The sequence below is a fragment of the Phoxinus phoxinus genome (assembly GCF_949152265.1).
Source record: "Phoxinus phoxinus genome assembly, chromosome: 15".
NCBI lineage: Eukaryota > Metazoa > Chordata > Actinopteri > Cypriniformes > Leuciscidae > Phoxinus > Phoxinus phoxinus.
In genome coordinates this window covers 30,076,637-30,097,023 of record NC_136890.1, presented here as the reverse complement: position 1 = coordinate 30,097,023, position 20,387 = coordinate 30,076,637, and the positions used below count along the sequence as shown (strand labels likewise).

Here is a 20,387-nt window from a genome sequence, read left to right as displayed (position 1 = left end):
TTCAAATACACTGTAAAAGATGCATAAGGGAGCGATGCTGATGCTGATGCTGGTGATGCGAGAATAATTTCACACCGGAGGCAAGCTTTCGAACGGACCGAGATGGCGATGATGGACTTCATTTTTAGGTTAAAATAAGCAAACGCAAAATCGATTCAACTGCCTACTGTAGTCGCGGTTATTTGCTCAAATAGCAACATAATAGAGAAATAGGTGAGAGTGAGACACGGGATCGGATCTATTCTACAATCGCTGGAGGTAAGGGCGTTTCTGAAAGCATCTCTTTGGCGTTTGTGGTTTCAGATCAGAAGTTACAAACTCACAAACTGATGCCGCTTCTAAGAGGGAATAAAACTGCTGGTAAATGTATTGTATATATTAAGAGTTTCTGAAGTTTCTGAGCTCGTACCTTTATTTTGGATTCGCTTGATTTTTTTAATGGAGGTGATAGTCAATTCGTCTTCACCTGCTCTCAGTGGAAGCATCCAAAGAGCCTGAAATATTTAGACCCACATTAGAAACCAGCCTTGTTTGTTTGTATTATTTATTTGTTAGTTTGTGTCTTTTTTCAATTGGGTCACACACTTTAAAATACAGTGAAAATTACAATGTAGCCTACACAGACATTACTGAGAGAACTACACTGCTCACTGTGTAATTTTGTGGAACTGTTTCCATATTTCTATTGGTCTTACTGTAGCATTTTTTACAGTAACATGTAAAATATGACACTGTAATTTAAAGTGTTATGTGCATGTGTATATGTTTAGAGGTCTTTCTGTCATGCCATAACCTTTGACTTTTAATATACCAAATGGTGCTATCAAAACTCTTTACTGTATTGTGAACATTTTCCAAGTCGTATGTACTTTATAATATTATTTAAATAATATTTTATTGGTAATGGTGTTTCATCAAAAATTGAACGAAATAACACGACGTTGTAGAAGTGCAGTTGTATTTATATATAATTTTATATCAGGCACATCTAGAAGATATGATTTAGAAGCAGAATCAATGCATCATAGTTGATAGCCCAATTTTGGCAGTGATGTTTTCTTGTTTAAGTGTCTTGTGTTTGCATGCGTTGAACAAAAATGCGCTGTTTAATTATAGCTGCTCTAAATAAAACCGCGCAGAAGACCTCTGAAGTAACACACCAGGAGAAAATGGCCCGTGGGAATATGAGTGAACGTAGCAGAGACGGCACAGGAACCCTTAGCAGTCGTAATGGATGCTTACATCCTCAGTTCATGTGATCTCACACTCCATTTGATTACTAAGTGCAGATTTATTTCCTTGGGCTGCTTTCCCTGTTTCTTACTGCTTTAATGATAGAATCCCAGAGTGAGATTTTATTGCCAGATCTTTGTTCAGTAAATTGACAACAGTTTTGGCCTACAATGGTAGACATACTAAGTGATATTTCATTGCCCATGAATCTTTTTTTTTTTTTTACAATTAGGCATTTGGTAGACTTTCTCTAAAGCAACTTACATTGCATTCAAGGTGTACATATTATCAGTGACATTAGCATTAGTGCCATACCGTTTGGAAATGCTTTTTGAGGGGGCAATAGTCCTTATATACAGGCCTTCACATTAACTTTTTTCCAGTTACTAGCCACTCTGCATTTTCACTGGCCACAATTTTATACTTCGATACCATGGGGAAAAACTGCCATACAGATATTTTTTAATATTATCTCATAATTTGGCAGCAGGTATATTAGGCTGCTGTCACTTTAAGACCTGATGCACGGATCCATTATAATGTTACACATGTGTTTTCTTTCTCAACTGTTTACGTTCACTTAAAACATAACTAACTGTGTTTACATACTCACCAGGACCGGCATTTTGACATTATTTTGTGTGTATTTTACTGTTTAAGCGCAATAAGCAGCGAACAAGAACTCGATTTAGCACTGAGAGGCGGATTTATGTGCCGCTCGTTAGGTGTGAGCACAAAATCTGCGGTGATTAGTAAAATTATGCACAATATGCGCAATCCCACGGAGAAATTCAAGCCCTGTAACACCAACAATATCAACCCGGCTATCTATTCTGCAGAAAATGAGTATTAGAAGCATTTCAAATATTTCAGTATTGATATGTCAATGATATATATATATATATACTTAGTTTATTATTTCAGATGCCTTTTTAAAAGACTACAATTGAAAAATGTATATAGTATATGTGACCCTGGACCACAAAACCAGTCACATGTGGCACGTGTATATTTGTGGCAAGAGCCAACAATACATTGTATGGGTCAAAATTATATATTTTTCTTTTATGCCAAAAATCATTAGGATATTAAGTAAAGATCATGTTCCATTAAGATATTTTGTAAATTCATACCGTAAATATATAAAACATTTATTTTTGTGAGAGGATGCAGCACGATTGTGAACATAAATGGACAACTTTAAAGGAGATTTTCTCAATGTTTCGATTTTTTTTGCACCCTCAGATTCCAGATTTTCAAATATATATCTCGGCCAAATATTGTCATATCCTAACAAACCACACATCAATGGAAAGCATATTTATTCAGCTTTCATGTGATGTATACATCTCAAGTTCAAAAAATTGACCCACGTGACTGGTTTTGTGGTCCAGAGTTACACATATAAAATTCCACCCACCAAAGACTGGAATGACTGCATTACACAGCACTGCTGAAATACACCCGCATTTGGCGGGTTGGTGTTAATGTCAAGCCCTGTACATTTATAAATATATATAAAAATATATATTTCCTTGTTTGGGACCATGGAAAGCTTTTATCGAACAGTTCTCTAGTGGAGATGTTTCTCAGGCATTGTCAAATGCTAATGCCGATCTCAGTGTGAGCGGTGGTTGTGTGTTTTGTGTGTGATGAAGTGTCCCACCTCCGGATCATGCTGGATGTGGGATGCGTCTCTCCAGCCTGAGTGGTGAACGGGTTGCTGACGGTGCATAATGCACTGAAGAGTTAGGCACTGTTGCTTTAGTTTGGAGAGGTTATTGAGAGCCAGCGGTGCTGTGAGAAATGCATCAGGTCTTTTGTGGCCCAGAACAAAACGAACATGAAATAACTCTTGGACTTGTCCTTGAGCGAGTCCTCCTGTCCCCTGAGAGAGACTTTCAGCTCCATCTCTCTCTCCATGTCTCTGTCAACATTTAGGCTTATCTGTCTCGCTCACTTTCACTCTGTCTCTCTTGTCCTGTCCACTTCTTGTCCTTATCTTCTTAATCAGAAATGATTCTCACCTTCACAGGGCTAGCTCATATCACTTACCATTTAATAGCAGGTTTCAGTTGATGAGGAAGAATCTAAATAAGCCACACCCCACAGAAGTGGAAGTCGAATGGCTGGATTAGGAATTTTAAATGAAAAGAAATCAAAAGAACTTTAACACATCCACACAACAGATGTATTTCATTAGTCCAAAAATTATATAATATTTTACTAAATATTTAACTCTTTATTACCTTTTTATTCAAATTATTTTACAGCACCATACGTCCACCACATTGTTTTCAGATAACAATAAATGAATAAATAAATAATCGAATAAAACATTTTTCACAGTAAACTGTGGGGTAAAATAAAGGATTTTCAAATATTCTTAAAGGAAATATACATTTATAATATTTGGAATTTTTAAACATTGATTATTACTATTATCGTATGGAAATAACTCTTATGTTGTGTGGATGTTAGCTTTAATGGGTATGGATACGTACGGTATGAGTTCCTAAAAAATGATTGTATTAAAACTATGAAAAGCTATCGAATATCATTCTATGTTAATTCTACATCCATACATTCAAATTGACAAAATTCTAGATTTGAATTGGACTTTAAAAGGCATTCTCAGTCCAATCCATAATATAGCGCACAACTCTGTTTAGTAAATGCTGACTCTTGCCAGAGATTGCTCGTGTTAGTTTTACAGCCTCAAATATTGCCATATCTTAACTTTACTCTGTAATGTTTCATTGGAGACATTTAAACAGTGACTCATAATAAGTCTATTTTATTCACTCAGCCCACTCTCCCAGCAACAGTTCTCAGTCCTTTTTTTAATACACCAATAAGTGTATTAACGGACAGTTATCTGCTGTATGGTGGGTGTATGTTCTGGGCCTTTACATTTAATGCTCAGTGTTTTTACTCCAGCAGCCCAGTGATAGGGCAAATAATTTAGTGGACCCTACAATTGCATTTATTGGCATCAAAAAAAGAAAGCTTTGAATTTTAAGTGTTTTTCACTCGCAAAAATGCTTACGCTGGCTTTTCTTTGATTCAGCATCCCATTTAATTTAAGCGCTGCACTAGCTCCACTGCACATTTTCAGCTTTTATTTGACTCTCTTCACAGCTTTGGATGTTGCAATGATGAAATGAATAGCGACACTGGCTCATGTCAACCTAAACATCCAGTTCTGACTGTTATACGTGTGTTAAAGGTTCACTGCTGGCAAAATGGGCTTTCAATAAAACTTTGCTGTCTGCACAGTGAAATCGATACCTGACTAGAGAAAACTGAGAAAAAAGGCTGTTGTCTTTCTCTTTTGCCAAAACTTCAACACCCATAATGCACTGGGCATGTTGCCATCCAAGACCGCTCCCAGTCTGCTATAGATACACTTAAAATCGTATAATTTTCCATTGCACAAGGATCATTTTCAAAATTTAAGAGACCACAAACATGACGATAAAAAAATCATAGATTTAACAGTTGTGTTGCTATAGTGTGTGGAGTGTATAAATAATAGTGTTTAGATTGCTTTTTACAGAAAATTATCGGGGAAAAAAGAAAAAGGTTTGGTTGAAGTCGTGTTATGCTTCCGTCTTCTGTCAGCTCGCTTTCTGATTGGCTATCGTTTCGTTCCATGTGACAATCTACCGAGTGCCTACCCGTTTGTCCTCGGGGTTCTCCTCACACAACAGGATTTCTAATCATAAATATTCACTGGACATTTATAATTAGAGATCTGTGCGGCCCGACGTTCTTCCGAGCAGATTGAATCACTCTTAACACATCACAGGAAATCTGATTAGATGATCTGTATAACCCTCCAGATAATCGGGACTTTGCCTAGGATTGTTCGAAAAGGAGAATTGGGCCCAAAATCTGCCCCATTTTTGTGTAGTGTGTGAGGGCCTTTAGATTCAAATACCGCCTTGCTTTGGTAGGAAATACCTCTTTGCAAACTTTTAGTTTTAATGGTGTCGACTTCATTGTTCCCTGTGCAAGAATTAAAAGAGTAAACGTTTAGCGGGAGTGAGTTACTTTCGGTTTCCAGTGAAGGATCCAGCGTGTTGTAAGCAGTGGCTCAAAAATATGGAAAGCCTCTGTGTTTATTGTCAACATTTCAAACACGAACACAGTGTTTTTAGGCCAAACTCATCCAGTCGAAAAAAAACTGAAAGAAAGCTGTTGCTATAGTCTTCCATTTTTACCACAATGCTGTTTGGAGTTGACAAAGTATGATATAATTTTCAGTGATAAACTTAGAATAACTGTTTTGTTAATAACCCTCTGTCGATCCGACTGTCATTTTTTACAAAAGCTCTGGAGCTGTCCGGCACATTTATTCGGTTACAAATAAATGGGAATTTCTCAGTCCAAGTAACACGATGAACGTGTTAACATTGTTCATTTACATATAATACTACCAACATTGTAACAACACAAAGCGGATTGAAAATCGGTGAAGTTATGCTTTAAGTCAAGTAAGTGTCATATTACTGTGCATTAGCAGCACCAAACTTAATTTTCTTAATCAAACAGGTTTTCTTAACACTCCACGTCACGTTAAGTCTCTTTTAAGTTTCATGCATCAGCAGATATTTATTAGCCATAGACTGGATTTACATTAGTTAGACAGTTCGTTGTTCAGCGAAGGTTAACCTGAACTATCATATTGATATTGGTCATTTATATTAATGCGTGAGAAGCTGATGAAGGGTCGGAAATGAGGTCACAAAGTGTTGACGAATTGTGACGGCCCAGATGCATCTTTCCTTCACACCAATTAACAGCTGCTTTTTTCCATTTTTTACCCAATAGTAAAAGGCAAGGATGAAAATTAAAGACCTGCCTGCAGTGCTCTCAATAATTAATAACCCATCTATGAATATTTCATCGGCTCCAATACGTTTGCAGATGTGAGGGGCTGTGTTCAGGCATGGCAAATAAAAAGGAAAGGAAAGTGTATAAAAGAGAGATCAGCCCCGAGGGTTATCGGCTACGCACCCTCCTAATCTCCAATCACCACTGTACTACTGCACATCCACGGGGAACAGACCCATTGTCTTGCTCTTCATTGTTGTACTTTGCTCTGATGTATGGAGTCATGTGAACATTTTCATATCATTACGGTTTAATGGTTTGCAGTAGCAACGCGTTATTATGTTCTGTGTACATTGCAGAGTGTGAAATGTAGGGCACCTTGTAAATACTATTGTCAGGATGCTTGTTTGTTTCCATCAAACGTAATCACTTTTAAAAGCTCAAAGGCGAAGATCTCGCTGTATAACTTTTTGCACCAGACTCGTGAACAGCTGGCTGGATAATCTCGCTTAAATTACAATCTGAGCCATTCGTTCAGTACACTTCGCTTGGCCACTGAGCCGAGTGGCACAACTTTTTATAATAAAGACACAGTGAATCAAACAACATCTGTCCCATTTTTGTCCTTTCAGTTTTTGTATCATCAGGACTTCGGCACATGATATGCAGACACATTAAAAAAATCTGCTTTTTTTGTTTTTCACAAAAATCAGAAACTGGTGAAACACTATAGTGTAATGATTTTTAACATATTCTAACTTATTAATAGTGATATCAAGGACAACATTAGGGTATATATGTATCTACAGTGCATATTTATCTTTATAAAAACATTCAACTTTACAATACAGTGCAACAATTATATTTTCTGTAAGTCTGTAATAGTGTAATAATATATAATATTGTAATATTATACATATACATTTGATATATACGTAAATAATGTAATATTTACATAACTTTTTTAAAATTTACATAAATTATATTATATCCTTAACTGGATAGTTCCAAGAGTTGAAAGATTTATTTTATTAATTATTTTCATCTTTGTTTCCTTTAGGGCCTTATTACTGTAATCTCTCGACTGTGTATTTACATTCCAGATTCACTAACCCACTCAGGTGGTTTTCTCTGTCTCTCATTCACTCTTTCATTCAGCTCTTTCCCATCTCTCTCTCTCTCTCTCTCTCTCTCTCTCTCTCTCTCTCTCTGTCTCTCTCTGTCTCTCTCTCTCTCTCTCTCTCTCTCTCTCTCTCTCTCTCTCTCTCTCTCTCTCTCTCTCTCTCTCTCTCTCTCTCTCTCTCTCACTGAGTCTGTATGTCCCATCACACACATATGCACAAGGAAGCCCCAAGGGTTGGTCCTTTTTGCTTCTTCCTGTCAGGTTGCCATGGCATCAGGCAAGGTGGCCCCATTTCCTGCCGCGCAGAGGGGCCGGGGGGGTTACGTCCAGAATGACCGTCCCAGTGTCTAATGCGATCGGACAGGCGTGCGGAGTAGTGTCACACGCTACAGCCAGACTGAGACTCAGATGATGCACTCGCACAGACACACACACACACACACACACACTCACAGATACTCCACCTTTCTTCAGTGCTGAAGGTGATCTGATCTCTGCAGCAGCCGGATGGGCGGAAACAAGATGGCTTCTGCTTAAGATGATCTGTCTCCAGTCTGTTAAAGGATCAGCAGGGTGAAAGGGGACATTGGAAAGATATATCACTTTACAATCTCACTTGCTTCTCTGAGACAGCATCGAGAATAAATAGAGAGCAAAAAAAAAAAAAGGGAGAATTTGCCTCTGATTTGTTGATTAAAAAAAGGCCATGTTGAGATTTTCCATGATACCAAATAAGTAGAAATCCCAATATGTACTCAAGATCAAAAAGATCTAATGATCTGAGCTGCTAGCTCTGTATTATAACTGTGTGTCAACTATCATCTTTTTGTCTTTTCTCCCAAGAATTCTTCCCCAGATGCTATTAAAATGCACGGGTTGGCAGAGTGAGAGTTAGCGCACTGAGAATAGAGAAACACTCTAGCCTTAGGCAAGAAATATACGCTGATGTAAATGCTTGGCCAACGCATTGCTATAATACTGGTCTCTTCTGAAAGTAGACACACTTGTTATTCTCAGCAGTGTTGTTATTGTTAACTAAAACTAGATATGTTTTTCAGTAATTGAAATAAAGATTACAAAAACCTAGACTTAAAAGAAAATGAATATCTGACAAAAACTTGAACTGAAAATTAAATTAAATATAAAAAGTGGAAAAATAAAAGCGAATTTAAAATATTAATAAATAGTGTTTTAATAATAAATTCACACTGATTTACAGCCTGTAACTTCAGCTTTTATCTACTTGAATTGAGAGAATATTATAAATTGTCATTGTATCTCATTATAAACAGTAGGCTATATATAAGTAATATATAAAACTTTGTCAAAATGACATTTTTATAACATTAAATCAATGTTAGCAATGGTATCATAAATTGCGCTGTTTATGCTCAAATCATCCCCCCTAAAAAATATATTTTTTTATATTATATTCCCGTTCAAGTACATTAGTTGCATGATTGGAAATAGCTGACAAAATGGCCACCAAGTGAACTGTGCAATGTGCAGACTATTGGACTACAAGGATGTTTACCAAACACTTGACATAACAGATACCAGATATTGAATCATATTGAGCAGGTATGTGCTTCTTTATTGCATTATAAAGCTGCTACAGTATACCAACATTTTAGATGATATAAATGTGACGAAGGCCAGCTAGTAAAGAGCTGCACCGGTAAACCTCACTCCCCTGGCCTCAAGAGGCTCACATGCTGTGGTTTTTAGCATCCTTGTTAGCGCGCACGCCTCATATGCTGGAAACGCTGGTTCGAATCCCACTCGGAGGAGTGCGAGTAGAACCGGAGGCGTTTCATAAAGTTGGTAAATGTACATAAATGTAAAGAAACAGACCCTGTGTTACCGTGACAGTAACAAACCTCAGTACTCAAGAGAGTGATGGTGTTACCCTCATTTGTTTGTGCCATTAAACAGGTTTTTTATTGGTCAGATAGCTGCTATAAAATTGTGATTTCACTTGCTCAGCATGATTCTCCTGAGAGTAGTTGACCTGAAAGAGAACACAGTTAAATGCTAATATCAGCTATAGCACCCCGCGCTTGGTCTGCATACTTGTGTTATGAATTTTTGCTAAAAGCATTTGCTTTCACATACCTGTGTAGAGTACATTTCAGGCTTTTTTCAGGAGATTGTGTCATTAGGGATTTTGAGATCTCAAATGTCATCATGATTCCCAGTAGCTTTGTTTCCAAAGAAACAGAACATGTTGTACGTGTGTAAAAGTGACGCTAGTGTTGTTAAAATCTGATCTGTCCTACCAAAGCTTGACGACAATTCGACAACAAGCTAATGCGAGAGATTGCATGAAGTGTTTTGGACTTTTATGCACCGATATGCTGTGAAAGCACAAGTCTTAGAGGTACATCAGACGTTTGAGGCTCTTTGCAGCAAAGAGGGACACACCCCATCCGTCTGACTGTCCCCTCCCCCGTCTCATCTCGCCCCTCTTCAACACACCTCTCAGGGGAGTTCATTTGTGTTCGACGCATGAAAAGATCATAGTGTGGAGGGGGGTGATTGAGGACGGGTAATTTTCCCCATCTTGTTTTCATTTCCAGAGCCAGTGCCGTTTGAGCGTCGTATCCACATTCTGGCTTTGTTCTGAGAATTTTTAACAGGCCTATCGCTGTAATCAAGAGCACTTTCCACAGGCAGAGCAGAATAAAAGACCCCCAGACTCTGTGTGAAAAGTGTTGTATTTTCTTGTGTCATACACTGCCGCCACACGTGGAATTTTCCACCATTTAAAGCACACAATCTAAAGTCAGGTCTCTCTGAGGTTTATAATATTAATTGATGAAAAGCTCTTTCATATTATGAAAAGTACCGTGGTATTTTTTCAGAACTTCTTGGAGTGTAAATAGCATGGTATATGAATATGGGCACCTAACCCTTCATGATATTTGTCAAAATATAGGACACCATGGTATTATCATCGTGGTAAATACCATGGTACCTTTTTTTACCATGGTATTATGAAAGAGCTCTTTATTACAGTAGCATGGTTTCACCACAGTTCGTTTTTGTAAAGGTCAGATGAGCAGTTAGGACAACAGATCACATACAAGCACATAAAACCCTGTGCTCTCCTAGTTAGTGTCTTATTTTGCTTATGACATAATAGAAAGGGAAGTTGCGCTTGATTGCATCACTGGGTCTATTTTAATGTGCAACCAGGATGTGTGGTTTGTGAGAGTCAAAACTTTGATCCTCTCACTGATGTGCTTTGAACAAAGTTGTTGTTACATTTGGTGCACAATATAAGTGTCACTTTCCATCCGCTCAGTGCTCCGTCATTTATCAGCTCTCATTTTAAATGTGTCATATATCATTTTTTTCTCAGCTGATGTTTTTTCAGGACCCACATTTTACATTGGATGTCAAAAATACTTCATCATAAAAAGTAAATTGATCTACATAGATATCCAATTATTCACAGTGCAAAAAAAAACTATTCTTACTGTAGTCTGGGTCATATTTCTTTTACTTTGCATAGGTTTGTTCATGGTTTTCAAGGATGAGACCATGTAACACTACTTCTCCATGTTGTCATCTGTCTTATTAGACTAGTTTCTACCAAGCCATGAATTTACTTGTCATGAATATTGTGCTTTTGACTCTGATTGCATGAACTGAACTGATTGAATCATTTCATGCATTCCCTGGTAATCAAACCCATGACCTTGGCATTGCTTTTCTAAAGTACAGTAACACAATAAGTGACAGATGTATTTGCATCAACAGACTGTAGAGTTTGATTGGAAACACAGCCTTTAACATCAACAACTATTTCTATCTAGCCTATTTATTTTGCAATCCTATCTATGGTTATCCTAAATATGGGAATTATTTCTATTTTATATCTATTTTGCTACACAGTTATATAGTGAGTTGCATTTTAATATTTGACTACAAACCTTGACAAAAATCACTGTTACGACTCTTCTAAAGTCAGTTTGTGTTGCCGTTTGTTATAATTAATACTGTTGTACTTTATCTTCAATTACAGATTTGTGAAAACATATGGTGGGACTTTTAGATTTTCCTAGTTTAGTGTCTGTGTGAGTCATGCTGTAAAACCTATTAACAGCTCACAGTCTTCAGTTCTTCTCTCGCGCCTCCTGCCAGTTAAATTCAGCTCATTAGCACCGAGCGGCAATCAGGGGAGCGATGCATCACAAACCCTGGCATAGTGGGAGATCAAACGGTAGTTCATCACCAAAGGCTCCTGTTTGAACTCGGGGCATATTTCTTTCTTTTTATGACATTGAAAACAAAATGCTTTTTATGACAAATGCCACGTTGTGTTGTTGTATGTAGGTTATTTTCACTCCAACTGTCTTGGTTTGTATTGCGGAAGATTGAATATGTGTGGTATTCAAATTCAAAAAGTAGCCAAAATGCTTGAGGCTTAAACATCTTGAGATCCCAAATGCCTCTGGCCTGGAGATGTTTTGTCCGTTGGATGTTTAGAGTGTGATAAAGTGCTTGGAATCTGTTTTATTGCATTGGTATTCATTTTGCCTTTCCTGCCGTATAGTTGCAGCCCCTCTGAGAGCAGTTACACTCAACGGTTACAAGATCGTGCAATTCTTCCAGGCGCACTTACACTTATGAGAAGATGGGTTTGAGACGTATGGTGGAGCACAAAGGCTTTGATGTGTGGCTCCTTTCATGTGTTTGTTGGAGCCTGTGTTTGGCAGGTGTATTTTTTTTGCACGCAGGCCGGAATAATGCTGCACACTCGCTTCAATTGCTCTCTGTTTGACTAGAATGAGGGATGACTGAATAATCAATTATCAGAGGGATCTCTGAGCACTGGCAGGGGAACGAAGTGTAGAATATTAAAAATGTCAATTCTGGATATTTACTCATTACAAAAAATGCTGCTTTGATTTGTTTGTGTGATCTTAAGGAGAGCAGAAATTGCAGTCTTTATGTTTAATATTCCTTCTGCGCTTACTGCAACTGATGCTAATAAATATCACGTCTAAAGTTGCCGTTTATGTCATTTGCACTCGGCTGACATCATATAAACTGCATGATTTATATGTCTTCTTTCTTTTTCATTTTGCAGGGCTGGATGAGAAAATTCCTGTTTTCCATTTCGCAGAGATCTTCCCTCCAACTGTCAACTACCTACTGGGCACAGCACTCTAGAGATGCTCAATATGGAGAGAACTGCCATTTCCACTTCACTGATCACAGTCTGTTTTGTGTTGGCTGCGTGTCGCTGTTCCCTTGCGATTCCCTTCTGCCCTGCCCAATGTGTCTGCGAGACCCGCCCATGGTACACGCCTCAGTCGGTCTACCATCAAGCCAAGACTGTTGACTGCAACGAACTCCATTTGAGCAGAACCCCATGGAATATTTCAATTGATACTCAGGTTCTGCTTCTTCAGAGCAACAACATCTCCAGGGTAACCTCAGAACTCCAGAGCTTGGTCAACCTCACGGAACTGGATCTCTCCCAGAACCACTTCACACAAATCCAAGACGTTGGCTTAAGTAACCTAACCCAACTGGTCACACTCTACCTTGAGGAAAACCAAATTAAAGAGCTGCCTGATATGTGTGTAAAGGATCTAGTCAGCTTAGAGGAGCTTTATATTAATCATAATCAGATCTCTTCTATTGGTCCTAATGCCTTTTCAGGCTTGGGGAACCTGTTGAGGCTTCACCTTAACTCCAACAAGCTTGTGGCGATAGACAGCCATTGGTTTGAGTCCCTACCCAACCTTGAGATCTTAATGATTGGGGAAAACCCAATTCTTGGGCTGCAAGATAGGAACTTTCACCCCCTCTCCAAGTTGCACAGTCTGGTTCTCGCGGGAATGGGGCTCAGGGAAATACCTGAGGGTGCTTTCCAGGGATTAGAGTATCTCGAGAGTCTCTCGTTCTTCAATAACAAGCTCACGGCCGTGCCAAAGAAAGCCCTGCGTGTTCTACCGAGCCTCAAGTTTCTTGACCTTAACAAGAATTCTATCGTCCGTATACAGGAAGGTGACTTCAGAGACTTTCCCCACTTAGAGGAACTCAGTTTGAACAACATGGAAGAACTTGTGGCGGTTGAGAGGGGCGCGTTCTCAAACTTACCACAAATGGCCAAATTGGAGCTCTACAACAACCCTCACCTGTTCTTTATTGACCGAGCAGCTTTCCTAAAAATGCGCGTCTTGCGCACCCTACTGATCCACAATAATGACCTCACACTTTTGCCCCATGAGATTTTATCCGCTTTCCCAAGTCTGGATGAAATCAGTCTTCATAGCAACCCACTCAGGTGTGATTGTCTCGCCAATTGGGGGCCCATCCTGGGCAACCAATCGAGCCTCAAAGTTCTGGAGCCCCAAATAACTCTTTGTGCATCCCCACCACATCTTGTTGGCCAATCCCTTCAGGAAGTGGTGTCTGCAAGTTGGAATGGGGCAAGCAATACCTGCCTGCCTCTAATTTCCCAGTATGCCTTCCCTCCACTGCTCAATGTCACCTTAGGACAGCTTCTAACACTCAACTGCTGGGCCGTGGCAGATCCAGCGCCTCAGTTTTACTGGGTGACACCCACCGGTGACAAAGTCACTTCTGAAGCTGTTTCCCCATCCTCAAATGAAGGAGGAGGAATGACGAAGAAGAAGCACCGGATGCAAGAACAAGGAGCTCTAGAGATCCCACACGTCGAACCCGAGGATTCTGGTCTCTATACATGTGTTGCTTGGAATGCAGAGGGAGCCGACACCAGAAGTGTCTCTGTGTACGTGGATAGGAGCAACTGGCATGGTGGACGCTCTTTTGGAGGTCGTCATGGGGTGTTGAATACCACCGGATCCTTGGTAATCCTGGCAAAAATTGTCCATGCCCAGTCTGTGGTGCTCGAATGGAAGGTGCACCCATTTGCCGTCTCTTCCAACCATGAGGTGGCACAACCCAAGTGGCTCAGTGCTACCGTAAAGATTGACAACCCGCAGATCAGCTACACTGCAATGGTCCCCGTAGATGTCCAAGAGTACAACCTCACACACCTCCTACCTTCCACTGAGTACCGGGTTTGCCTGACCATGGCCGGCACCGAGCAGACCCAGCACTCTTGTGTCAACGTGACCACTAAAGAAGCCAGCTTTGCTGTGGAGATGGTTGCCCAGCCGGCCAATGTAGCCCTGGCAGCCGTCATGGGCTCAATGTTCGCCATCTGCATCATGGCTCTGTTGGTGTTCTATATGGGACGGCGCATGAAGCAGAAATCTTGTCATCACTCTCTTAAAAAATATATGCAGCACACCACCTCCATTCCCCTGAATGAACTCTACCCACCGCTGATTAACCTCTGGGAGAATGAGACGGAAAAAGAGAAAGAAGGTGCTGCTGACCCTCAAAACTCACAGATAGACACTTCAAAAACGTACATGTGGTAGCTGCACAACAGAAAGAGACATTTTAAACAGTATGTACTGTTGTGTACATAAATGACAAGTATGTGTCACTGATTTGTCATTGTGAAAAATATATGTATTTTTAGATTGTACCCTTCAATGCCAAGCACACTTGGTTGCAGTTGTGATTTGTTAGACGACCAACAGACGTGGGCAGCAAAACACATTTTATGCTTTTGCATTGCATTGTATTTTCTGAGACTAATTCCACGTTAAGCATGCCAATGTGTTAATAATTCATATAATTTATTAATTTTATATCAGCACTTAGCACGATAATACACAAACACAGATTATATCGCCTCACACATATCAAATGCGTTCACATGACATCAGATTCTCAGATTCTGGAGTTTTTGCATGAAATTTTGCATGATATTTTGGTGCTAACAGGGTGAGTCCTTTCCTAGTTCTCTCACTTCTAAAAATACACCGGTGTGAGAAGGTGACATAAGCGTGCTCGTTGCTCTCATTTGTCTTCAGCTCGTCGCATTTGATCACCTGCATTGTAATGAAAATAAAACCTGCCAGGTGCTACGAAGTTGCAAACTAATTAACTGTCATATGTAATTAATATCTGGAACACAACTGCGCAGCTGTGCTTATTTATTCTTGCATTGTTAAATAACTATTTATTGAAGAGTGTGTGAAAATGGCTGTGTTTATTAGCACTGCCTGAAAATGTATTTCATGATTGATAGAAAAAAATCATTAGCCTATAACGATTATGTGGTTCAAATGCGTGACATTTACTAGCAGACATTCACCTTCGTTGACAATGATGGGGCCGTTCTGTGCTTTGCACCTCATCATGCGCTTGTTGTTTTGATTACTGAGAGATTGCTTCATTTCTCAGTTAAATATGTCGCCAAACTCAATATTCACACAATTCAATCTTAGTGTGGTATATAAGGTATCAAGTGAGTGTGGAGAATGAGAACTGAATTGAATGAAAATGGAAAACAAATCAATTTGGTTGTTTTTTCTCCTCGAAAAATTAATTAACCTTTAAATTGCACATGCCACCCTTAAAACAATATTAATTTTGTCTAAAGGTTTTGACATGTTTAAAACTGAGATTTGTGCTCAATCCTGCATCATATTGATTAATACAAATGTTATGCAAGACACATGCTCATGTATTGTTATTCTGTTTTGTATGAGCAAATCCAACATCCATCCAGATATGAATGAAATATTACCAGATCAAATCTATCAAAAGTGTTCTAAAAGGGTCTAACTTTAAAGGAGCACTCAGTAATTTACCCTAGTTAAGAATTATGTAACCCTAAAGAATGATGATTATTATTTTCTTTTTAAAATTTACGTTAGAGAGGACTCCAGTCATCTAATCTAATAAAAGCTTTTACATGGACAACATATGACTTTCTATAATGGCATTTCAAACCGGAAACTTTAGCTTTAGCATGATGCTGCATTCACATCGCTAATTGTCAGTGTACTGTACGTCCAAGAAGACTCAGTGCAACATAAAAAAATTATGTTATGAATTATTTGAATGGATGTCAGGGTATATTTAGCTCTGAAGGACAGTGAGGAAAATATATTATCTTTTTAACATCTGTTTTCTTGCTCAGTTTTTGAGCTAATTATTGTAATTGTAATTTTTTTGTATTTTATGCTGAATTTTTTATTTTACTTTATAATTTTTTAGGGATAGAAAATGCACTGAAGTTAATATGGACAACTTCTAGAATTGACATGTTTGCAGTCAGTTCTGATATAAAATGTATTTCGTACACATGTCACATGATTTTAAGGTGTTCTTTCATCACTGACTGTAAATCACATTGTGTGTTATTACTGGAAGAAGAGCAGAGAAAATGTCCCCTTAGATTAAGCATTAAATGTTTCATTGCAACTCTGCCCTCTAGTGGTGGAGGACACTAACGACGTCTTACACGATTTGCTGTATCTCAGTGAATAGCAGGGTATTTTGTAATAGAGGAAAAATATTGTTATATTTCAAAGTAAAAAATAATGGTTTTACACTGTTAAGACGTGTTGTGACATCCATGCGCAGTAGTTCAGAAGAAATGATTGTCTGAAGAAACATTTGAGAGAAATAAACACAATATCACTACAAATAGGCTACAACTTCTCTTTATTGTTTTTCCTTGAAGTTTATGTCTAAAACTGAGTATCAAAACACTATTTTTAACTTTAAGATTACTTCTCCTGAAAAGTTTCCCCCTTAAAATTTGCTAACATTTGTGACAAAGTGAAATTTTAATTTGTTTAATATGAATTGCACCCTGATGATTCATGTTATCCCAGCATAAAAATATTTTGGAAGTCTTTATTTTCATAAAATGAGTTTTAACCTTTTCAATTGCTATGTTATAAACCAAGACATGATCATACAGTTATTTATGTAATTAACCCAATTACATTTTGATATATTGAAAAGTATTTTAGAAGGGTTTTACATTTATTAAAGGTTTTATTGCTTACAACTCTTTCTGTAGGCCTATATAATAATAACGTAGACTGTCCACTCTTATTATATTATATTACATTACATTATATTCAGTAATTGAAACATTCACATCATAACAGAATCAAGAACCACAAAGTCTAATTAATTAGGATTTTTTTAGTTAGTATAAAGAATGGCATGCTACTATACTATTTATTTATTTAATACAACAGAAACAAGGTTGAGGAGGTATAACAGCATTTTATCATTTGCAAACACAAAATATGAGACATAATAGATTGTGCATCTGTAGTATTTGATTGATTCTAAAATGACCAAAGTGAAAACAAAGCACAATTGTTTCAGTGTTTTTCATGTTGAAGTAGAAGTATTTGAACACTGGCCACACTTAAAATGTAGGAATGTCATTGCATTATAAAACATGAATGTGATTTCAATATGAAGGGAGGCATTTATTTAAAAGACAGTATTTTCAAAAGCACATAACATTTTAAAGATAATTTATACAACCGAAGGTAACAAATGTTTTATGTTGACTTGAACACTTGCACTTTAATGGGTTAAACTTGGTTATTTTTCTGCTTTAGAATATATCTTACACAGCTATAAATTCATAAACACACTTTTGCAAAATAATATCATATGAAACACGATTTGGGTTAACATTTTAACTGTTGTTTACAAGACTATCACATGTCAAAACACATTTTTTAAATGATAATATATTTTGTTTGAAGATGAAGGGTATTATTTGTGCTTGTTTGGCTGCCCGTGAGTCCACATAGTATTTTTAATTATACTGTTACTACTTTATTTAGATTGAATAAAATCATAAACATTCATAATAAACAGATTATAGTCCATATGTGGACTCTAGTTACTGAGAGAGAAAATACATGAATGTATGTAGCCTATGTATATATGCATGTATGAATGTATGTATGTATGTATGAATGTATGAATGAATGAATGAATGAATGAATGAATGAATGAATGAATGAATGAATGAATGAATGAATGAATGAATGATTCAACTGACAGCTTCTGAAGCAGAGCACAGGAGAGGCGGAACGAGCGGCGAGACGGAAATGACGTGCCGGTGTCGTCAGCTGTATGTTGATGTTGTGTGGCAACAGTAGGACCGAGGGACGGAAGACGGTTTGTTTTTGTTCTGTTATCCGCTGGTTTTACCCTCAAAACCACCCCCTATTGAATTATATTCGCTCCAGGTTGAAAGGAGCAAACATTGCGAACTAAAAGACGCTCAAGTTTAAATGTTAAAACGCGGTTGGAGTCGTTAAAACGGACACCCTCCCTGAACGGTCATGACGATCCTGCCGAAGAAGAAGCCGAACTCATCGGTCGGTGTGTCTGATCACCCCGACGACCCCGACCGCAGGACCGGCTCCGACCCGCATCAGCACCAGCACTCCCACGGGGTCCGATCGGGTGCGAGGCCTCGCGCTTCCCCGCCACCTTGGTCTTATCAAGCCGCTCCGCCGGCGTCCAGAGAGGACAGGCGAACTGAATCCAGCTCCCGGCCGCAGCAGGCCTCTCCTCCGCCGGTGGGCGCCGGGTCTCCGGTTGGCCCCGGGGATGCGGCAGGGATGGCGTGTGTGTCCGGGGGTCGGGCTGAGCTGTCAGGTGGGGTGGGCTGTGGAGGTGGGATGGGAGGGTGCTGCTCGGGGCCTGGGCTCAGTAAGAGGAGGAGACAGGCGACCTGCTCCGGTGGGGTGGCCGGTGGAGGGACCGTACCCGGGGCGACAGGGGGAGGAGGTGGTGGTGGAGGAGGAGGAGGAGGGGGTCCCAGTCCCGAGCAGGAAGAAGGAGCCGGCGGGTATAACAGTGAGGATGAGTATGAGAATGCTTCCAGACTACAGTCAGAGGATCCAGCGACTGTTGAACAGGTGTGTGGATGGATGATGTCACCTAATGCTAAGAACCATTGACATGCTGTTTTTTATTTAAATATGTGACACGTGGTCTGACACTGGTGTAGATAGATAGATAGATAGATAGATAGATAGATAGATAGATAGATAACGTTAGATAGATAGATTGAAAGACAAACTGTCAAATAGAAACTGACAGGTATAGGCTACTGTAAATAGATATATGCATGGATGGATAGATAAAGATAGACAGAACAACACAAAATTATAGATATTATAGACAAATTAAATAGATATAAGTGAAGACTGAAGATCAGTAAAAAGATGTTCTACCTGTTTTCCAGTGGTTTGTCTTGCCAGGAAACAAGTGTTTTTAAAATGATCAAATTTGCCTGTGTAAATGTGGTCCACATAAAGGTCCAGACTGAGGCACATCTGTGCTGAGCTCCATCTCCTCGGCTCTTTAGAAAAGGGAGTCTTTAAAGTCTACCTGAAAGTAAAATTAAGCCTATTTAATTTCTGCCTTATTTTTATTCAATGCATGATATCGTTTAGTAAAATTCCCACAAATTCCCAGTGGATAAAACCAAGGCATGTCCTTCATTTTCTTATCCACATCCTGTTTTACTCAGAAATATGTGTTCATTAATATATGTGTTCTTCAGTAAAATGGGTTGCAAAGGTTGACTTGAACCTCAATGGGGTAAACCACCCTATATATTTTTATTTTTTTATTTTTTATTTTTACAGTCTATGGTTAAACCTTAGGATAAACGTTTAAAAAAATTCCTGCTATAAAGTCATTAACATTTTTGCTGTAAAATTATATGCATTGTGAAACATGATTTGGGTTTTCTATGCATTTTAACTGTTGTTTCCAAGACAATCACATGCCATTCTTGCAATTTCAACACGTGATGCACTTTTCAGCATTCTTTGATAAATAGAAAGATCAAAAGAACTGCATTTATTTGAAATAGAAATATTTTGTAACATTATAAATGTCTTTACTGTCACATTGTATTTCATTTAATGCATCCCTGCTGAGAAAAGTATTAATTTCTTTAAAAAGAAAATGTAGTTTTGTTATACAATACACATTATAAACGGTCATTATGATTTAGTGTATTTTTTTTATATTCCAAATTTGGTCCCACTTTATATTAAGTGGCTTTAAGTACTATGTACTTACATGGAAAAATAAGTACAATGTACTTATTGTGTTCATGCATTATTGTAAAACACTTTTTCTGCTGTTGAGGTGTGATACGGGTAAGGTTAGGGACAGGTGTGCTGGTATGGGTAGGTATAAGGGTGGGTTAAGGTGTAAAGGAAGTTTCAACAGTGTAATTACAAATGTAATTACATACATTAATTACAGCTGTAATTAC

General features: G+C 38.4%; 2 protein-coding genes across 6 annotated transcripts in view; both read left to right on the top strand.

The window, feature by feature from the left end:
• Positions 1–16,748, top strand: LOC307011479 (leucine-rich repeat neuronal protein 1). Of its 2 annotated transcripts, none has more exons than XM_079637197.1 (2): positions 1–258; positions 12,294–16,748. In XM_079637197.1, exon 2 carries the CDS (start codon positions 12,379–12,381, stop codon positions 14,623–14,625), a length of 2,247 nt encoding a protein of 748 aa, XP_079493323.1. In that variant the 5' UTR covers positions 1–258; positions 12,294–12,378; the 3' UTR covers positions 14,626–16,748. The 2 variants fall into 2 exon arrangements, with proteins under 2 accessions (XP_079493323.1, XP_079493324.1); XM_079637198.1 differs by lacking the exon at positions 1–258 and adding an exon at positions 8,685–8,776 and having other exon boundaries at positions 12,294–16,742.
• Positions 16,749–18,121: 1,373 nt separating this feature from the next.
• Positions 18,122–20,387, top strand: part of otud5a (OTU deubiquitinase 5a) — a 28,631-nt gene continuing 26,365 nt past the window's right edge. For 2 of the 4 annotated variants that reach the window (XM_079636786.1, XM_079636784.1), the window contains exon 1: positions 18,122–19,011. In XM_079636786.1, coding sequence (XP_079492912.1) covers positions 18,430–19,011 — 582 coding nt within the window. In that variant the 5' untranslated portion in view covers positions 18,122–18,429. The remainder of the gene's footprint in view (positions 19,012–20,387) is intronic. The other 2 variants (XM_079636787.1, XM_079636785.1) reach the window with 1 other exon arrangement.

What these genes read in the sequence shown, in the direction of transcription:
- LOC307011479 (XM_079637197.1), top strand. Translation starts at nt 12,379, where the DNA reads ATGCTCAATATGGAGAGAACTGCCATTTCCACTTCACTGATCACAGTC.